Source organism: Porites lutea, chromosome 13, assembly GCF_958299795.1.
Source record: "Porites lutea chromosome 13, jaPorLute2.1, whole genome shotgun sequence".
NCBI classification, from domain to species: Eukaryota; Metazoa; Cnidaria; class Anthozoa; order Scleractinia; family Poritidae; genus Porites; species Porites lutea.
Window position 1 is genome coordinate 3,671,040 of NC_133213.1, and position 19,653 is coordinate 3,690,692.

At 37.2% G+C, this 19,653-nt stretch overlaps 1 protein-coding gene and 1 long non-coding RNA gene across 4 annotated transcripts in view; one reads left to right on the forward strand and one right to left on the reverse strand.

The window, feature by feature from the left end:
• Nucleotides 1-586: 586 nt before the first annotated feature.
• Nucleotides 587-19,653, reverse strand: part of LOC140923655 (bcl-2-like protein 1) — a 23,522-nt gene continuing 4,455 nt past the window's right edge. For 2 of the 3 annotated variants that reach the window (XM_073373728.1, XM_073373729.1), the window contains exons 2-3: nucleotides 5,801-6,432; nucleotides 587-3,873 (exon numbers count right to left, since the gene is read on the reverse strand). In XM_073373728.1, coding sequence (XP_073229829.1) covers nucleotides 3,757-3,873; nucleotides 5,801-6,319 — 636 coding nt within the window. In that variant the 5' untranslated portion in view covers nucleotides 6,320-6,432 and the 3' untranslated portion in view covers nucleotides 587-3,756. Of the gene's footprint in view, nucleotides 3,874-5,800; nucleotides 6,433-6,587; nucleotides 6,748-19,653 lie in introns of those variants that run through there. The other variant, XM_073373727.1, reaches the window with a different exon arrangement.
• Nucleotides 7,183-8,732, forward strand: LOC140922712 (uncharacterized). Its single transcript, XR_012164099.1, has 2 exons — nucleotides 7,183-7,828; nucleotides 8,162-8,732. It is a non-coding gene; the product is annotated as an uncharacterized lncRNA (long non-coding RNA).

The following is a 19,653-nucleotide window of genomic DNA, read 5'->3' on the forward strand; positions in this document are numbered from 1 at the left end:
CATTCCCCGAGGGTGTCCGCTTAATACAGATTTCACTGTACTAGGATGACTGGCATCCTATAATACTCCTTAAATCGAATTAATTCAATATGGCCGCCACATCGGTAAAAAGGTCTATTGACGGCTTCGCAACTCAAGAGTTTGCTCTACTTGTAACAAACTCAAGGGGTCGAATTGTGGCTAGTCCAGGAAGACCAGGGTCAGTTGGGTGAATGGTATTGGTGGGATGACTAATTTGGATGGCAAGTACCTTTCGGTAACAGGAGGCTCAAGCAGGAATTTAATTTCTTGTTAAACAGCTGAAGGCGTTTTGTTGTTTAAAGAAATTACATCTGTAAACGGCAGACCGAGTCCTCCATGATCAATTTAGTTTGCAGGAAAGGGCTATTAGCATCTCTGTAATTATTTTAACTTACTCAATTTGTAGCGAACGCGTTCCAGTGACTTGATGTACAACTCCTCAAATTAATAGGACTTGGCTCAGAGACTTAATTAATTTGGAATGAATAACTTGGTTTTTTTTTAGCTGACTTGAGAGCAATTAGGGTTAAAAGAAGGTAAGGGATTTTACGACCAATATACAGAATAATGTGAAAACACTTTTATTTTTGTTCAAAGCAGCACTTTCTTGTACCGCTTCACTGTGTACAAACATCACATTGACATCATACACTTTGGTTTTGGTCAGAGTCCACACTGTCCAAGCACGCAACAAAGAAGTGTGGACAACAAGAGTTGATATAGAATGCAGCTTTAGCGAAAGTTATGATTAAGCAATGCAAGGTACTCCTTGAAATGAGAGGTCACAAGGCCTATGTCTCCATTAAGCTGCCAAATGCCTGGCTACCTACCTTATTGACAGGGCAATCAAGTGATCACTATCCTTAAAAAAGAAATTGTTAACTAAAAATGAAGTGTTATGTTCACAACACTGTAAACCTGTAAAAGCCCCTAACACTACAAAAAGTGAAAGCCAGAATTTACAAGTAAATTAATCTTGGACCGAAAATTCAACTATTATTACAGAAAAATTAATGTGTGTTTTAGTTCAAAAAACAAAACAAAGAAATTCAAACTTATTTCCAATGACAGGCAGGCACGGATCTAGAATAAATACTGATCCATTTCCAAAACGAGAGCAAACGGCGAGAGCTTCTTGCTAAGTCTGGGGGCATGCTGCCTCAGGAAACTTTTTGGCCTTTAACTCCTTGAAGTCTCCTTTCCTGGGTTTCTGAGTCATTCAGACACGGTAATTACTCACAGTCCAAACCATTTTCCAGATTTCAATTTGGAACGTTTTTGTTAATCAAAAATATATTGGTTATCAGAAATCAGACCAATTTCCGTAAAACCGAAACTGGTGTGGATCCGTGCCTGACAGGCAATTGAAAACTGCAATTCACCACTTAGAAAACGAAAAGAGAACTGGAGCCGAAATATGCTCTGCAATTGCCTCTGGGATCATTACTGCCCCATTCCTAGACACAGTCTCACAAGTCTTTGCGAAAGTTTACTCGGTCAAGTTTCCTTCTCATACCATGGCAGGAAACATTCAATCCTTTAAAACTTAGGTGTACAAACATGTATCTAAAGAAATTCAATATGACAGACAGTCATTAACCCTTTCATTGCCAGAGTGAACGTTGGAGTCCCTTAAGGTAGTCTTAACTTTTGAGTCTGTGGACAAAATCATAGGATGTGGCCATTCATATGAAACCTCTCTGCCTGTACTTTCAAATGGCACTATTTGTTTTCAAAATTTTACAAAACAAAATTTGGGAATTTTTGTTGAATTTTGCCCCTTGAGCACACTTGGCACTGAAAGGGTTAAGCCACCCTTTTTAATTCAAACTCAAACCAACAGTTGTTGTTCAAGAAAGGAAATGGTCAAGATTTTTTAATGGGTACTGCCATTTTGGGGGAGTTACCTTCTCTGAAAGATTTAGACTTCATTATTTTTCTCTAAGGCAGTGCAAAAGAAACCATATCCAAGGTAGGTTTACAAATAACAATCAATATACTTCCACTCATTTGGAAATCACTTTTGCCCTGTAAATAAGGTCAGAATAACTCAGTGGCAATATCATTTCAAGCCCTATTTCAAGGAATGACCTCCGGGCGCAATTAGTATACAAGCAAAGTGAAAGGCACACATCCTCTTTCACTTTCAGCATCTCTATACCATCTCAAGCTAGTGACACACCAATCAACATTTTTGATCAACAAGCGTTAATTTAGCAAAATAAAAGGTTCAACAAAGGGTACAGATGTATTAAACATGTTAAATACTTTGAAAGAGAACACAAATTGCAACGAGGGCTGTAACATTTGTTGATCAACTAAACAATGTTGAATCGTCTGGCATTAGCTTAAAAAATACAAGTTTTACGTCTCACAAAGCTGCCTTCGACTACAGTGTTATAAATGGTTATAATCACTTATGTGTTCAAAGAAATGCTTTTCGATAGTTCATACACTATACAAGTTCACTCAAATACACTGGTTGAACTAAAGATATTTTCACTCAACAGAAACCAAACAATACAAAGGGAAGTCAAATGATCCGGCAGGTTCTCTCCTGTCAAACAAACGCAGCTACAAAGAAAAATGCTCCAAGGATACATTGTAATTACGTCAAGTAGGCCTTTTCACAGGAATGGTTTTCGTGGCATCTTTCCCTTGACAATGTAGCATCAATGTAGCTCCATATATAACAACAATAAGCCGATATCCTTGGACAACATTGGTAGATACTGGTAATTTATAAATAACAAATCCAAGGACATAGAAACAGGATAGTTGTGATGTATTAATTCACCACAGGTCCTTTGCATTGTTCTCAGACATTTGGGATTGGATAAACTGCCATGATTTCATCTCAAAAAGGTGTAACTATTTCAAAACTCAACCAGTGATCATCCAATGCTTCGCATAAAATCATACTTGTACCATTCATCTTCCTTTTCTCTTGCTCAGTCATCAAGTTGTCTTACAGCAAGTGGCTTCGCAAATCGGAAACAGTTACAGATAATATAAGCAAGATCACATAAATGCAGAAAGAAGTTATTGCAAGATTTGTATGCTGGCCTTCCCACTTTAATCAAGCTCTTGGACAGAGGTGGTTGTCTGGGTGTTAAGTTTTCCACAAATATTGCTAACCATGTTTTCAACATGAAATACAACTATTGACTTTCTAGGTTAGAAAGAGGCCCAAAACTGCACAATGTGTGTGTGAACAATACTTGGGGTAGTGAATGTCACTGCTCCCTCCACAATTGTAGCAGAAGGAAGTAGGCTTTGAAAAACTATAGTCAGGTGCGCATGTTTACAAGGACACATGCATGTCTTGTATCTACACTACGACCACCAATTACTTTTCTTCCTCCTAAATGTTTGTACACTTCTTTGTTGATTCAACAGTATTCCTACCTCCCCAAAAAAGTGTATGAGTTATACAAATGAAATTGGTGTCTTTTTTCACATCAACAAAGGCAAGACCACTGATAAAGGAACAAAGATTATGGGAATAAAGAATGCCTTAAAGTAACAATTTTTTTGAGAAACAAATTTGGTAACCTAAAGACGAAATAGGAACAGTTGCTGCATTGACATAAATGAACCCACAATTACACTTAAAGGAGATAACAGGTCCAAACAAAGGGGGGGAAGAATAGAAGTTTTAATTCTGGCCCCAGTGCAGATACACAAATGGTAAGGAAGGAAGGTGCACAAAAGAGATGGCAGGAAATATTAGTTTCACTTGTTTAAGGCCAGCAGAGTTAAGCCAGCAGCACAAATGCTTCCCACTGTGAATAAGCTTTTCCACATTGTCTGTGATTGCGAAGATTCCGAAAAGTGGGCAACAAACCCATCCTGTCAAAAACGAAACAAAGCAATGCTTGTTAACTACATTAAAAAGCCATACATAATGTTTAAAGTCATTTATAAAATGATTCATTAGTTTTCAGAGGATGAAAATGGGCCATATAGATTGGCCTTGTGATACTGTACATGTAAAGTATTAAAATTGTAGTTGGATTAGATGAGTTACAAACTTCAAAGTACAGTCAACTTCTGTTAACTTGAGCCCTCACAAACTCACAGCATGTGCTAACTTAAACCAAAATCAATTTTCCCTGGGTTTCAGTATTTAGTGTAATTTTACCCTTGGTAACTCAAACTTTCGACAACAAGAACCTCCCACTACATGTATCTCAAAGCTTTTTTCATTTCACCACCAATAATTTTCTGTATACAGTGGAAGCCTGTTAATACAGTCACCAGTTCTTGTTGGAGGTTCTTGTTGTCACCTGTTATGACAAATGCAACATACACTGCTTTCGCACTTGGTGAACTGTTTTCCTTAATAAACAACTGGAATGTCGACATCGCGTACAGTAAGTGTATAAACTACTTGAAACTTTCCTTCAGTAAAAAAACAAAAACCTTTTAAAATCCGGCTATTAAACCATCATAAATGTCTTTTGAGCGTACTGTAGTCTAAAACAATACAAGAACAGGCTCAGCTTACTAGGTCAATGAAATCGAAATGTCACAGGCCTTTTAATTTTCTAAATTCTGAACAAGTGGCCTTAGGGTGCGTTCCTTTGAGATGATCAGGATCAGGATCAGTGATCTAAGATCACTCAGATCATGGTAGATCAAATGAACCAATGAATCCACTCTGGACAAGGGTTCATTAATTTTGATCTACCATGATCTGAGTGATCTCGGATCACTGATCCTGATCCAGACCATCCCAGGATGCTGAAACGATAATGAAAATGCTTGAAAAAAAAACACTTCACGAGCGATGTTTTGGTTGGAGCCAACATCATTGCCTAGACTCTAACTACTATGTTGATGTGTTGAATCACTAAGTGGGTAAAACCCTCCTTGACACCTTAGGGTGTTAAAGCTGTCATGTCTTTCACACTTAAGGATTATCTGAATTTTGGCAGTTTCCAGGATTAGTTAAACTCAACAAATCATAACAGAGATTCAAGAAACACAATTTGTAAAATTACCTTGCCCCTACTTAGTGTACTTAAGGAATTTTGAACATTTTCGTATTGTTTACATATTTATAAGCCTAATCATTTTCAAGGAAAATCAAATGAAGAGAGGCAAAAAACATAAACAAATTATTTAGCCCTTTATAATTTCGAAGTGCCATTTAAGAGCCGATACTACAAGATTGTATATCGTTACGTAACTAAAACCTGAATTCTGAAGCCTGATCAAATATTTATGAATAATAATCAATCCTACAGGCAATCTACCCGAAAAATCCACACTTGCCAACCGGAAATAAAAAAAAATCCATGGTTTTTCACGTTTATAGCCACATAAACAACAATGTGCTTGTGCATTTTTATTCAGGACATGAAGCAGTTTTAGCTTCCCAGTTAAAGCAACCACAGAAAATTATTTACAAAGAGAAAAAAACAGCAAGGTATAAAAAGTATCCTGCTGATAGAACGAAATTTTCATTTTACATGTTTACACTTCTAACACCCACCAAAAATGCCTCACGATTAAATAATATTTCTTGAATTTGCATCAAAATGAAAGAGTACCCTACTTTCGAGACAGGAAAACAAACGAAATATCGACGAGATAAATGAATGTGACTCACAAACCAATGTAAATACAGACTGAAATTTGCATTCAGCAAATTACTACGACACGTACAGCTGGTAGGCAAGATAAAGAGAAAAATAACCAAAAAACATTTAAAATAATATCAAAAATACCAAACCAGTACAATTTTGTAAAAAAACACAAGGATTAAACTCACCCAGCCACCGTTTTCCCTGATCCACGTTAGTAAATTGTCAGCGATAAATGACACAATCCATTCGAGGATGTGTTGGACCATTTCTGGTCGTTGCGTCTCTACGAAGTGATGAGCCACTACGCCTCCGAACGTGAACAACGACACTATTCTTCCCCAATTGGTTCCGGCTTGAAAAATCTCTTGCGCGACTCCAACAAACGTAGGATGAGCTGAAACTGGTGTTATTCCTAACGTAGTACACAATGATTCGAATAAGTCGGGGTGTTCTGCCTCCATAATAGTGGCCAGTTTTCGTAGAGTACTTGACGATGTGCTCGTCGGTGTCTGAGGAATAAGAAACTGTCGAGGTAAACCACCAAGTTTGCTTTGCTCAAATTTGTTTCTTAGTCGGTAGGAAATATAGTCCAGGCCGAGTGCAAATGAGTCCTCGATGATTTCTTTGTCATATCTTGACATTTGGGAGGTATTAAGAGTAGGAGAAAGATCTTCGTTGTTCACAGCAGCTGTCGCTCCGGCCATATTGGGTTCCTCGCGTTGAAAGTGAAAGTGTTCGCACTAATTCTTGTATGGCTCGGAAGACTTTTCTCCGTCTCAGAGAAAGAAAAAGTCGATGAAAGATAAATGTAGTTACCCTAAGAAAGAAAAAGTCAATTAGAAAACCAAGTATCGTTGGTGGTCGCGTATATTTTCCCGCTGACGCAAAAACACACACGATCACTAAGCAAGTAGTGAAACACGCTCGAGTGCCTCCGTTTACCCGTTAAAAAACGAAAACTATATTACTCACAGAAGTTAACCAATGTTGAAAACACTTCGCATGGTACTCGAAACAGCAGGTTGAAGAGCAAAAAGCATTAGAGAGAGAAAGTAGAAGCAAGCCTTGGCGCAGAAGCACTAAAAAAAATTGTCACCGTCAAACGAGCCTTGGAGTGGCGAAGAAAAAAGTAGCAAAGAGATTCCTTTGGCATGCCGCGCCGTGATCTGATTGGTCAAAATGAAACCTTCTCAATTTTGATTGGTCTATACTAATGACCTCCCAAAATCCAGCCTAGTCATCTCGAGATTATTTTTCAACAGAAAGTGAGGTCACTCGCGGATATAACATGTGTCGGAAAACAGAATAACAATTAGGGGGAAATTAGCTGCCTTGTCATTTCTTTCTAGCCAGAAAAACATATATCCAAAGAAATAAATTGAGATATCTTTAAATTTATGTCCTGAGATTTGCAAACTTCTCGAAAATACGAGGGACAAGACATTTTTAAAAAAGGTAAACATTACAACTGCGATCTGAGTATTTCAGAGCAAATCGCTCTTCTGGCATTGCATGGCTAATGGCCTTTAAAAAGTGAAAAAAAAAATGGAGTAACATTAGCCGGCAACATAAGAAGATAAAAATCAGGAAATTTGGTAGAAATGTCAAGCTCAATGTGTTGACGAAATTTATGCAAATTCTAGTGAAGATTTCGTTACCACATTAATAATTAATGCAGATGAAAAATCAGCGTGGAAATGGTGTGCTTTCTTGTTTTGAAATTTCAGGTCCAAAGATTGTGCACGTGGTCATCAAAATACTTGTCAAAATGGCGCTTTGGATTGGACAAAATGACAATAAAAATCATAACACGCGCGAATCATTGTTTTCTAGACAATAGCCATTATCATTTGAACCAATCATAACAGGAAAAATATTGCTAACGTCTACACCAGTGTCTTCGATTTGGCAGGGCATCAAAATCGGTGAATATATTTATACGCAGTTAAATATTTTTTTTCGCGGGAACTTTTTTTATGCATCTTGTTATTTAAGCGACAAAAGAAACCATCCCGAAGAGAGTGAACAGCTATTCTCGGCTTCGCAATGAACTCAACCCTTCCTTAGTGGAAGGCTGACAGTTTTTTCAAGCAAGAATCAGGGAGTGCTAGTTATTTCGACCATTTTCTTTGTCGGCAGCTCTGTGCGGCGAAACTTTAAGCAACAAGTTGTTGACAAAGTGGGGCTCTTCGAAGCTAAAAAATTTTATCCTGGTAAGTGGCACATCTTAATTTTTCACTACCAGAAACTTGAGACTTTCTAGTTAAAATTTTGGGTTACAACGACACCCAGCTTTGCTACGGTCGTATCTACTTTCAAAAATTTATTTTGATATCGATGGCTCGGATCGGAAATGAAGCTGATGTCTATTTCTTTCGCTTAAAAATATATATAAACAAAGTTAGTCATCGGGTTGTTGGCCGTTAATTCACGTTCGTTTCGCTGATAAAATGGCTTAAAATGGCCAAGTGGTAGGACTTTTTGACCGCGATAACTTCGAATTAAACCCATTCTAAAGGTTATTTTGATCTGTTTCATGTTTATAGAGGGAACGCTCTAAGATGGATTGCGACAAGGATAAGTCAGCTGATAATGACACTGAGAAAAAAGAGGCCTGCTCTTCATGTGAATTAAGCCAGGAAACTAAAGAGTTGTGCGGACAAATAGGACGATGTTTGGCACGAATCGGAGATACATTAAATAGCCAGTTACGACTGACAAGAAATGGACACAACCTTCGACTGAACTGTCGAGATCGCGAAAGACTGAACGATGATGAAACGAGACTGCGTACGGGGATAAATAAACTTCCGTAATCACCGGAAGGTTTTTAACAATCGATTTGCGGTACTCGAATGAATCTATTCCAAACACTAAAGGAATTATACGTGTAAATCCAGACGGAGTTTAATGTACTTTTTTTTTAGATGATTTAATATTCCATGACATTATTAGCTACAAGCTTTGTACATTTCGCGACTTCGATGTTAAACGGAGGAGAGACAGATACAGAATTACGGATTGTTTTATATAAAGAATATCCAGCCTAGGCATCATGTAAATATTTTTTTGACAACAGTAGCAGCATAACAAATAAAATCAGCTGATGTAAAGCAATATTTTGGTACTTAGTTACCATGGTTGCTCATTGTTCTTCTTCCAGAGAAAATTACCACAATGGTGCTGAAGTCGGAAAAACAATGTAAAAAGTGGAACAATAGTTCATTGTGCTGTGTGCAAAATGAATGACTTCTTTGTTTATAATGACAACTTATATGTACCACAAGATAAACGCTTTCAGGGCGATTCGAACATTTTTTTTTTTTCACATTCATTTTTTAAAGTGTAGGGGAAAACCCTGGAGACAGCCTCAATGAAAACTCTCCTGCTATCACCGCCATGACCTTGAATAATGAACCTTTGAAGTGGAATGATTTCGCCTTTTCTTTCAATACACTATGACAAATTTGATTAAAAATGTTTTGACTAGCAAAGTAGAACAGGGAAACCTTTGTTCTCTATATGCTCCGTTCAGACAAGCCTTGTGCCGCCAACAACGTATTGCATAAAATACCCTGCGGCTTTATCAGCATTATGCTAATTTTTGGAGGCATCAGTTTCCTCATGTATTATTATTATTAGTTTATGAAATCTAAACTTGCGCCAAAGGTCTGTTTGGCAACTTGAAAACTTCTCAAAGAAATATTTGCCCCAAATTAGCTTTAATCAGGTCGGTTTGTTATAAACTGTTACATAATATCGCCCAAAGAATTTTAAAATCCACCTTGCAAAAAACTGACCCTCTTCTAATATCAAAGCTCTTCATTGCGATGATTCCAACCCATTCATGATGAACTCGTGATTATTAAACACGGTATCTGTATCAATATCACGAGTTGTTTTTGTGTTCACGAGCTGAGACGGTAATAAAGGGCAATACTGAAATAAACAAACTGTGACTCCAGATCTAAACAGTTAGCCTTTCTTTTTAGACTATTACTGTTTAACAGCGATCTCATTTCAATGAAAACTAAACACGAACAGCGTCATTTGGAAAAGAATTAGGATTTGCTGCATGTTGATAAACAATCTAAAATCAAGACAATGACTTTGCACTCAAGTGACGCACACATGCAATATCCGTTAAACAACTCACAAAAATACTGTAAGCCGTGCACCCAAAATTATCAGATCTTGAGCCTGCGAACCCACGAAATTTTCACTTTTGAGATTTGGCAACAGGTCACCCCTTTCGCTTCGAATACGTTTGAACAGCGTAAACATGTTGGCTCGCAGAATAGGGTCAAGATATTCGTTTTCAAAAAGAACGAGAGTTTCACAACAGAGAAAAATACAGTAACAAAATAAAAAATATGCGCTGATTGGCGTTCACCTCTCGCGAGGCTCTGGTTCGTGAAAGGAAAGTTTCATATGAATAGATTTTGGTTAAAGAAGCGAAAATTAAAAGAATTGTTAACTGTATTTATAAAGATAAACTACCTTCAAGTATAGCAGTTTTAAACAGGCCGAGTACTGATTACCTGCACTGAACAATTAATGTGAAACGCCAAACTTACAAATGCAAAATCAGGTAGCTAGCTTGCTCTGAGGGGACGACTGAGGAGGGTCATTAGTTGTTACTGAACCGCTCCAGAACTAGAGCCCGCTAAAGATGATCAAGGCATGCTCAAGAAAGATCAGTCCTTTCTGTAAAGCTTTTATGAGAAATCAAAAAATATTGCTGCAAAATAGGCCGTGGTGTTGCCTAAATAAGATAAAATTGCACCCAGTCTTAAATGAGAAGTAATAAATATAATGATACGTAAATTAACATTTATATGGCGCTGTTTTCTACTAATCGTTCAAAGCGCTTAACATCAATAATCTATTTACGTTTTGAACAATGAAAGTCTTCCGGCTAATCTTTTTTTTGTTATAAGTCTTCTGACCAAGTTTTCGGAGAGAAAATAAAAGAACGTCTTTAAAAGCTGTCTCAGTTAAACCTTGCTTCTCGTGGATATCAGACCAAACTTAAAGGAGCTTAAAACAACGACGGCAATGGTGGTAAAAACGTCACCGAAAAAGTGAATTCTGGCTGTTTCAAACTTCATCGCCTTTATTCCAACTCTTTTAATGCGTCAAATGTTGTGATTCTTTCAGGAGTTGAATCCCGAAGGACTGTATCTAAGTTCACAAAACGAAAAGGAAAATCGTTGCTTTATGTGTTCACGTCCTCCATAAAACGTGAAATTAAGAAGTTTCGGCAAAAAAATGTGCAAAAAAACGTGACGCAGGTGCAAAGTTGCTGTTTTGTCAATTTACGCTATTGCTTGTTTTTGCCCTTCTCTTTGCCGTCGCCGTCATTGCTTAAGCTCCCATTAGACTTCACCAAGACTGAGAACATATTAGCCTTTTATGTTGGGACTTTTATATAATTATGTACTCTTGACTTCTCTTATTGAACTATTCCACGTAACAACCGACTGTAGTCAAACTGTAGTCATCATCTTGTATCACAAGACCTTCGCAAAATTTTCCATGATTAGATCGGATTTGTCATGAGTTAGATTTTAGGCGACTTCTGTTAACATTGCAGCCCATTTCACACCTCTCAGCGTTCGCTGGATCACATCTCTCCACTACAAGTTAACCATGCATTTCTTATGAGCCAATCGTTAACATTTTGGCCAATTCAAGCCATCGTTCAAACCCTATCCAGATTCTTTTTTCCTTATATCAAAATAAAGAAACGCTTACATTTGCTTTTCTGCTAAATAGCAATGTAATATTGACAAGTGAAAAAGTTTTGTTCATTTTTATTTAGTGGTCTCTGGTTAAGCTGGGCGCTACTCAAACGTTTGAAAGAATACTGATCCTGGCATGCAACTGTGCTGGCGTGGCTCCATATTATGGTGATACACGTGTTTCCCGCGCGTCTGATAACGCATGGAAATAACTATGTATTCACCCTGAGGTTAATCTCGTGCTAAAAGCACACGCCTATACTCGCCCTAATACTTGTCTTCACTGAAATACCATATTTTAAAAAACACACTAATATTTCTTTTCCAAATGGTAATACCTCTCTGAAAATTTTTCAAAGTTCCTCTCTCTATGATACTGAAATAACATGCACCAGAATAAAATAACTTAATTGGCGAAAGTCAGTTGGAAAACTTTTCAATCAATCATGTTCAAACTGTAGAAGTTCATTCACTGATTTAAACGTTCTTACGTAATCAATAATCAAATGGTACAGAAATTTTCTTCTTCAAATCACCTTTGTTCTCTTCAAACACGCATATCAGAACAACAATAAATAAGAGGAAAAATCTGTATAAAATTTGTTAAACTCGTTTTACGCAAAGCCAGCATCAAATCTCACACACACCCATTATCTTCCCCATTCACTATTAAAATGTTTAGAAATGGTAAAATTTAAATCATTAAGTTGTCATCTGTTGAAAGTTGTGAATATATAAAAAAACTGCAACTACTCAACGTGTAGTGTTTGTGCATAATTACAGAAGTTGCCAACTTCTCAAAAATGTATTTTTTCTTACTTAAACATTTTTCTGAAAGCATATTGCTAACTCCCTTTAATTTGCCATTTTTTCTCTGAACATGGCGCAAGTCCTCATTCTACCAAGTTCATTTTCATGAATCTACAGGTTTTTCTATAAGCTCATTCATATTTAAACTCGTACAGTACTGATTCATATTACGATTAGAAATCTTTCAAGTAATTCACTTCGTAAAAAATTTAACGTTCCCATTTTTTCATTTGAATAAAGACACAATTTTATCGAACACAAAAGTAATGAAGTAGTTTTTTGCGTGAGTAAAATCTCTGTATTTTTTGTCTGTCTACCAGATATAATCCGTTTTAGCGACGCTCGATCGACTGGATAGCAAATTTTAAAGTGAATTAGACTAATCTTTTCCAGATTTTTCTTTCCAATTATTGCGATTCATCACTATTCTCACATTTATAATTGGTTTTATTTTGTGTTTTGTTACTCTATAAATTTCCCTTCTTCTTGCGCTGTGGAATTATTTCACTTGACAATGAATGTCAGTGAATTGAATAGTGATTGAGAAATCTAAATCTAAGCCTTTCGGGTTTGGATCTCCTCGGTTCGACTTTGATTACCTAACAATTGCGCATTTTGTAACAATTGCTCTTTAGTTACATTCCTCGGTTTTTCTTTACTTAATTTTGTTTGTTTTATGGTAGGTATTTTGTCTAATGGTATGTCGATATTAGACGCTTTCTTTTAGAAGCTTTCTGACTGTCAGAAATAAACAGATCAGTTTATTTTATCAACGGAAATTCTAACCTGGAAATAGACTTTTTAAAAGTCCCTAGTGCTGGGTCATCAGTCAGTAAAGAAAACATTTTTTCTTTTATTCTTTTCGAGCACCTTAGTAGAGAATTTTCTTCTTTTATGTTGAGAAGGCAAAAACAACAATTTTTATTTACCTGGAAAACGTAATAAACGTAGCATCTTTAAAACATTTGAATAGGAATTAATGAGAAAATAAGGATTAATTTTCACATGAAAAAAGTGAAATGCAAGTTACGTACTCTAGCTGCTGTAATAATCTGACGAAGTATCGATTAAGATAGTGAACATTTTGTTCTTAATCAGAAGAAATTATTCACGATTAATTTCTGAGTAATAGCCTCCATTTACAAATTCTCGTCTGATGGCGGATTAGATGTAACTAAAGCATTTCAACATTGGACACTTTCCTTGTCCTGACACACTTACTGGTCCTACCTTGTACCAACGTTATAACAGTTTGAAGAAGATATAAGGCTCTCGGAAATCCACTGCTCTGAGGATGAGTACCAATAAAAAATTAGCCAGTTTTTGTTGTGGTAGCAGACCACTGTTCGAATTCAGGGACCTTATACAGACTATTCGGTCAATTTCATGTCATCAGCGTATTTGTGTTGATCCGGAACATTAAAAAAACCGCAAGGAGTCGAAAGTTCAAATGATATTTTGTGACCATGGTGAGAATTCGCCCGTCAGAATTTGCGTGGATTGAACGGAACTATCGTATCGGCCTGCGTATCGGCGACACGAGTTTGAGCCGCGCCCTCAATCTACGAACTATGACCGTTCCACAGTTATGTCAATGATTACAGTGTAACCATTTCATTGGTATTCAGGATCATTTTTTTCACTCGAGAAAGAAAGTTTAATAAAAACAGCTATATACCTATTGATGTCCCTAAAGTCAAGTACTATAGAAAAGTCGTTTTTGTACATATTTAAAAGGTGTTTCATTCAATGAACGATTTAAGGCCATGACGTAATCCATAACAGATACTATCGGTCTCCTCTTTCCTTTAGGAAGTCATTCACATGAAACCTCTTCCGCAGCACTTTCACATGATACTATTCACTTACTTTGTATGTAGTCTGAGTCTAACTTTTGAATCTGTGGATTAAATCTTATGATATGACCATTCAAATGAAACCTCTTAGCAGCACTTTCACATGATACTATATATTAACTTTGTAGTCTGAGTCTAACTTTTGAATCGGTGGATTAAATCTTATGGTATGACCATTCAAATGAAACCTCGTTAACAGTACTTTCACATGAAACTATTTATTTACCTAGTTTAATGTCGGTCTAACTTTTGAGTAGTCTAACGTTTCAGTCTGTGGAGAAAGTTCTATGGTGTGACCATCGTAATGTACTTCCTAGTGGTACTATCAACTGATCTAGTTTGTGGTTCTAGAACTATGATCTAAAATCCAATGGAGGCCTGTCGAGTTACCAATGGTACTATTAATTTAACAGCATTAAACAAAGTGAAATTTGACACTGATTTTGTTTCAATTCATTCTTTCAGCGTTTGTCACAATGAAGAAGCGAAAGGGTAAAAATCTATGTTCTTGATGACCTATTTGAAATTATGTGTTCCCAAACAAACTTTACTCCGCTTTCAAACCTAACGTCCCTCCAAAAGGCAGGCGAAGTTTTTGTCACTACTTTGATGTATTCTCTGATTGCAATTCTTCTTCGCGTTTGAGTTTTTTTCTCCATTTTTAATCACATTACACGAAAAGTGAATTGAAGTTTTTCTTTCTGCTAGGGTATTTTCTGTAGATACGTGTAATTATGTGACTATAATGACTGAATTTCTCCTTTAACCTCAATTTCTGGCCGTTGACGCTAACTTTTTCATCTGCTATTTTTGCTGCACACACAGGTCTGTAAGGATGTGGAGGAATAGTGAAACCCTGCCCACTAGTTTAGAGTGATTTTACTAAACCCTTGAAACAGTATGTAACAATTAGTGCCAAATAGTTACAAGTAAACAAAAAAAAGCAGTACATTTGTATAGATAATAGCATGATTAGTAATGATGTTTGGAATAAATACCACGAGTGATTTTTCGAAATTTGTCTACGTACCGGTATACATTGTGGTTCAGGAGAGAACTTACTTAAATATCCGTTTTTCATTGAATCAAACATGTCTGATTTTACTTTATTCCTGATGAGCTCGAATAAGCTTAGCCTACCCACAGTTTTTTATACCCTTCAACGTAACAAATGCATTATAAGGGAGCTTAAGCATCAACGACGGCGACAGCCGCGAAAACTTTCCTTAAAGTGAATTCGCGCTGCTTCAAACTTTGTCGCGCTTATTCTATCTTGTTCAATTCGTCAAATGTGGGCGAATTTTTCTGAAGTTGAATTCTAAATGAATTCTAAATTCTACTGAAGTTGAATAAAAAAAGGAAGTCGTTGTCCTGTGTTCACGTCCTCCACAAAACGTGAAATTCGGCACCTTCACGTCGTAGTCGTGCAACAACGGCAAAAAAATGTACAAAAAAACGTGATGCTCTAAACCTATTACATTGTTTTCAGTGCCGTTCTCGTTGCCGTTGCCGTCGTCGTTGTTACTAGGGAGTTTTAGCATCGGCGACAGCGACGGCAGCGAAAACGTCACTTTTAAAACGTCACTTTTTTCGCTTTTATTCCAATTCGCTGAAAATGTCTAAAGTAGGCAAATTTCTCTAGAGTTGATTTCTTGGGGACCGCATTCAAGTTAGGAAAGATAGAGAAAGAAAATTTCGTCGTCGCTTGGTTACGTCCTCCATAAAACGTGAAATTAGGCATTTTCACGTCGTAGTCGTGCAGTGACGGCTAAGAAATGTAAAGAAAAGCGTGATGCACGTGCAAAGTTGTTGTTTTGCTTAATAAACCTATTGCTCTTTTGACGGTCCCGCTACCGTCGCCGTCGTCGTTGCCAAAACTCCCTACTAACAGTTCTCTTGGTCATAGGATACCTCTCTCCTCTTCATAGGCCTCTTTGTGTCGTTGGGTGATTGGGGAGGGAGAAAAACAAAGCGCTCGAGGGACGATAGGAAGGAAAAGCAGTGGTACCGCCTTTCCTCCTTCTCATCGTCCACCCCGCGTTTTGCTATTTTTATTGGAATACCCAGCGGGGGCCTGTGCGGTGGAGAGAGATAAGGTACCGAAAAAAATAGAATTCCCAAGGTCATGTTCTTCTTCGCGTCTGTATTGATCCTGAGTATTTGACTTTATTTTCAAAAACAAGTTTCAAGCTGGGAGGCTAAATAGTCATGCCCAAGTCTATGGTTTTCTGAAGGGACACGTAAAACGACCTAAGAAATCGAAAGAGCCTGTTAAGACCGACAATAGGAATTTTTTTTTCTTATTAGTCCAGAGGAATGAGGCAATTGGAAGGCGAGATTCATTCTTCCTGTCACGCGCACACGATTTTCCAAGAAATTTCGCCAAAAAGAGAGGTTCAAAAATTTCAGCGTTAAAGTTAGGAACGAATCGACTGCAATTTTTAATTGTGTGATCTCTTAACGAAGACAAAAATGATGTAAAAATATATGAAAGAACTTGAGAAGGATCTTTTTTAGTCAATGCAATGACAGCTTCAGAAGACTCGTGAAATAAAAGAATTCCAAGTTTCCCAACAGGCGTTGAACCTATGACTTTTTCCGTTACTATCCCAGATATACGATTCTCTACCTTTGAGCTACAAAAGACTTGTGGAAGCCTATACCTTTAAACTACGTTTAAGTGAGAAAAATCCTGCATACTGTGGCTTGATATAGGCTGACATCACGTCCGTAATGAATGTGATACATAATCGATTTTAACCCTTTAAGCCCTAAGAAGGATCAGCACAAAATTTCTCCTTGTAATATCAATGCTTTGTGAAACAGAGTGGTCATGAGAATTACGGACATGACCACACAAGATGAATTTGCTTGATATTTTATTAACTTCTCCCCACTACCTCTGCAGGAAATGAATAGGGGCAACAAATGAGAATTCAAATTTTGATCTTAGGGTTTAAAGAGTTAGGTCTAGTGAATATATGAAAGTTCAAACTTTTGCGGTAGAGCCACTCGCCTGCCGGCGGGTCTTGGTTTCATTTGAGCTTTGAGCATTTTGATGTAATTACTATGATGTAAAGTAGTGAAGACGGTGGAAATTACGGTTGTTGTCGATTTGTTAAATGGATAGCAACGATGGAAATAGATACAAGGTCTGGCAGATGTTTTCACTTGTTGTAGATGATTAACTGGCACTACATGGTTATTACCGCGTGAATCACTTGACGCCTGAGTAAGATGGTCGGTCGCACTATGTAGCTTACTAACCTGACAGTAAAATCGGTCCAACAACGAGCACATAACAAGCTTGACCAGAGTAAATTAAGCGCATATTACGAACATACATGATTTCTTTAATTTGTCCGCGCTCGCCTGCGTAACTGGCCGGATTACCGAGCACGAAAATCCCTCGCGGCTCCACCGCCAACAATCTCGCTAGTTACGGAGGCTTTGTTCGCGCCCGCAAGTCTCGCCACGACAACTTGCTGTCCCGACTGACTTAAAAAGACCCGCTAGTAGTCAAAAGTCATATTCAACAAATACGTGAAATCCTTGTATACCAATCAAGTGCTGACTCCCAACCATTATCTCATGACTGACTTTCTTAGTTCTGCCAGTCCAAAGACAGATGTTTATGCTCTAAGAACTAAATAAAATGTTGAAACTTACAGTCAGATTCGACGTCGTGGTCGGGTTGTAAGAAATCAATTGGCCTAAACTATTCCATGGCGCTCCACAACGAATAATTTCTATGATTCGTTTTGCGCACTAGTTTATATGTCACAAAGAGTAGAAAGTTCACATTGGTACTTTCAGTGTCACTTTTTCTGGAATGCAATCGGACTTTGGCCCTCTTCCTGAACACAAAAATGAATCGACAAGATTTAAGGAATTTTGAAGACGCGATTACTATTGTTTGCACATTCACGTTAGATCGAGTTAGAGAAAGAAATCACCTATTAGCGCAAATGATTTGGCAGAATAATTTCAGCGAAAAGAAATCGTTTTTCTTTCGATTCAATCAAAATTGTTAAATTCTGATCTCTTGCCCTTTTTTTTACCATTTCAAATGGGCAGACCGATTTGACTTTTTATACTCAAAGGAGGATTTTCCCAGAAAACTGGCTACCTTGCATCAGAATTTGCCCTGTGGGTAGCAAGATGCATGTCCTGAGCAGATAAACTGAAGTGGGACCTTGGAAGACCAAACAGCATTTTGCCTACAGAGTGGATAATTGTCATTTTTGCTTCATGATCATTCCTTTTCGCAAGCATTGGCACAGTTAGTAAAACTGTAAACGTCGCCCTTTTAGTGGCAAATGGTATGATTCAAAGTTGAACGTCAACAAAAACTTAACTAAGTGAAGGAATTTATTTGAGAGCAAAAAAGAATTTGTTTTACGAACCATTTAACTCAGCTGTTGATATGGAAATGTCTTTTCATTCCCATGCAAATAAAACTCATTTTCACGAGAAAAGTTGCGCACTTGGCCTCATTTTGAAAGTGGCGGTTTTTTAGAACTCGGTAGTGGCCTGTTTTGCCAATTCTGGTACACGCCTCTATAACAGACCCATACAGTGGAATTTATATCTTTACCGGGTTCCCGGAGAAAATGTCACCAGGTTGGCTTATTTTCCACTGTTTTATTTTGGTATTTGTGTATCTCCCATAAAAGCTAGAAGGGGTGGAAGGACTTAACATCTTTACCGTTATAAAACCATTTGAATACCTTTTACATATCTCTCTAGTCTAGCGAGAACTAATATAACTGATTTGTACTTTTATGCAAGATCGATTACCCCGTACCCGGCGATTTTTTTTGTCAATGATAATAATGTTTTACATTTTTGCCTCTTTTAAATAAATATGAATAACGAAATACACTGGTTTTCTAGAAGTCACAAGAGAAAGTGACTGGGGAAGCCAAAAATTAGCCGGGTAGAAACAAGCTATTCGCCAGTTATCGGGGAAGCTAAATTATAGACTGAGTTAGAGTGATTTTACCTAACCAGTGAAATGGGTTGTAGACTAATACGAACTATAACTCTCTTTATGCTACTACATGAGAAATTTCTGCAATTTGATTGGCTGAGAGCAATGGTATTTCAGCTTAATTTGAAATACCTGCATGTTAAAATGAGAAACCTTTTGCCGGTAATAGTATAAACAAATAATAACATGATTTGTACGTGATATTTGGCATAAATGCCACTCGTGATATTTCAACATTGTCTCAAATTTCACTCCTCTAACGGCTCGTGAAATTACGTAAAACAATTACGAAATGTCACTTGTGGTATTTAATCCAAATATCATTACTAATCATGCTATTACCTATACAAATTTACTGCTTTGTTTTGTTTACTTGTACCTATTTGGCCCTAATTGTTACATATTGTTTCAAGGTTTTCGTAAAATCACTCTAAACCAGTGGGTAGGGTTTCACTGCGTCTGTTACAGAGGGGTGTTCTGGTATATAAACATTTTCTTGGTAAAAGTATGAATAGTATCTGCAGCTCAGGCTCTACTAAACATCTTCACTAAACATAAACGAATTTTTCTGCAGTCCAATTCTTAATGGTTCGTATACAAATTCAGAAAAGGAAAGCTGTAAAGCTCGTCTCGTG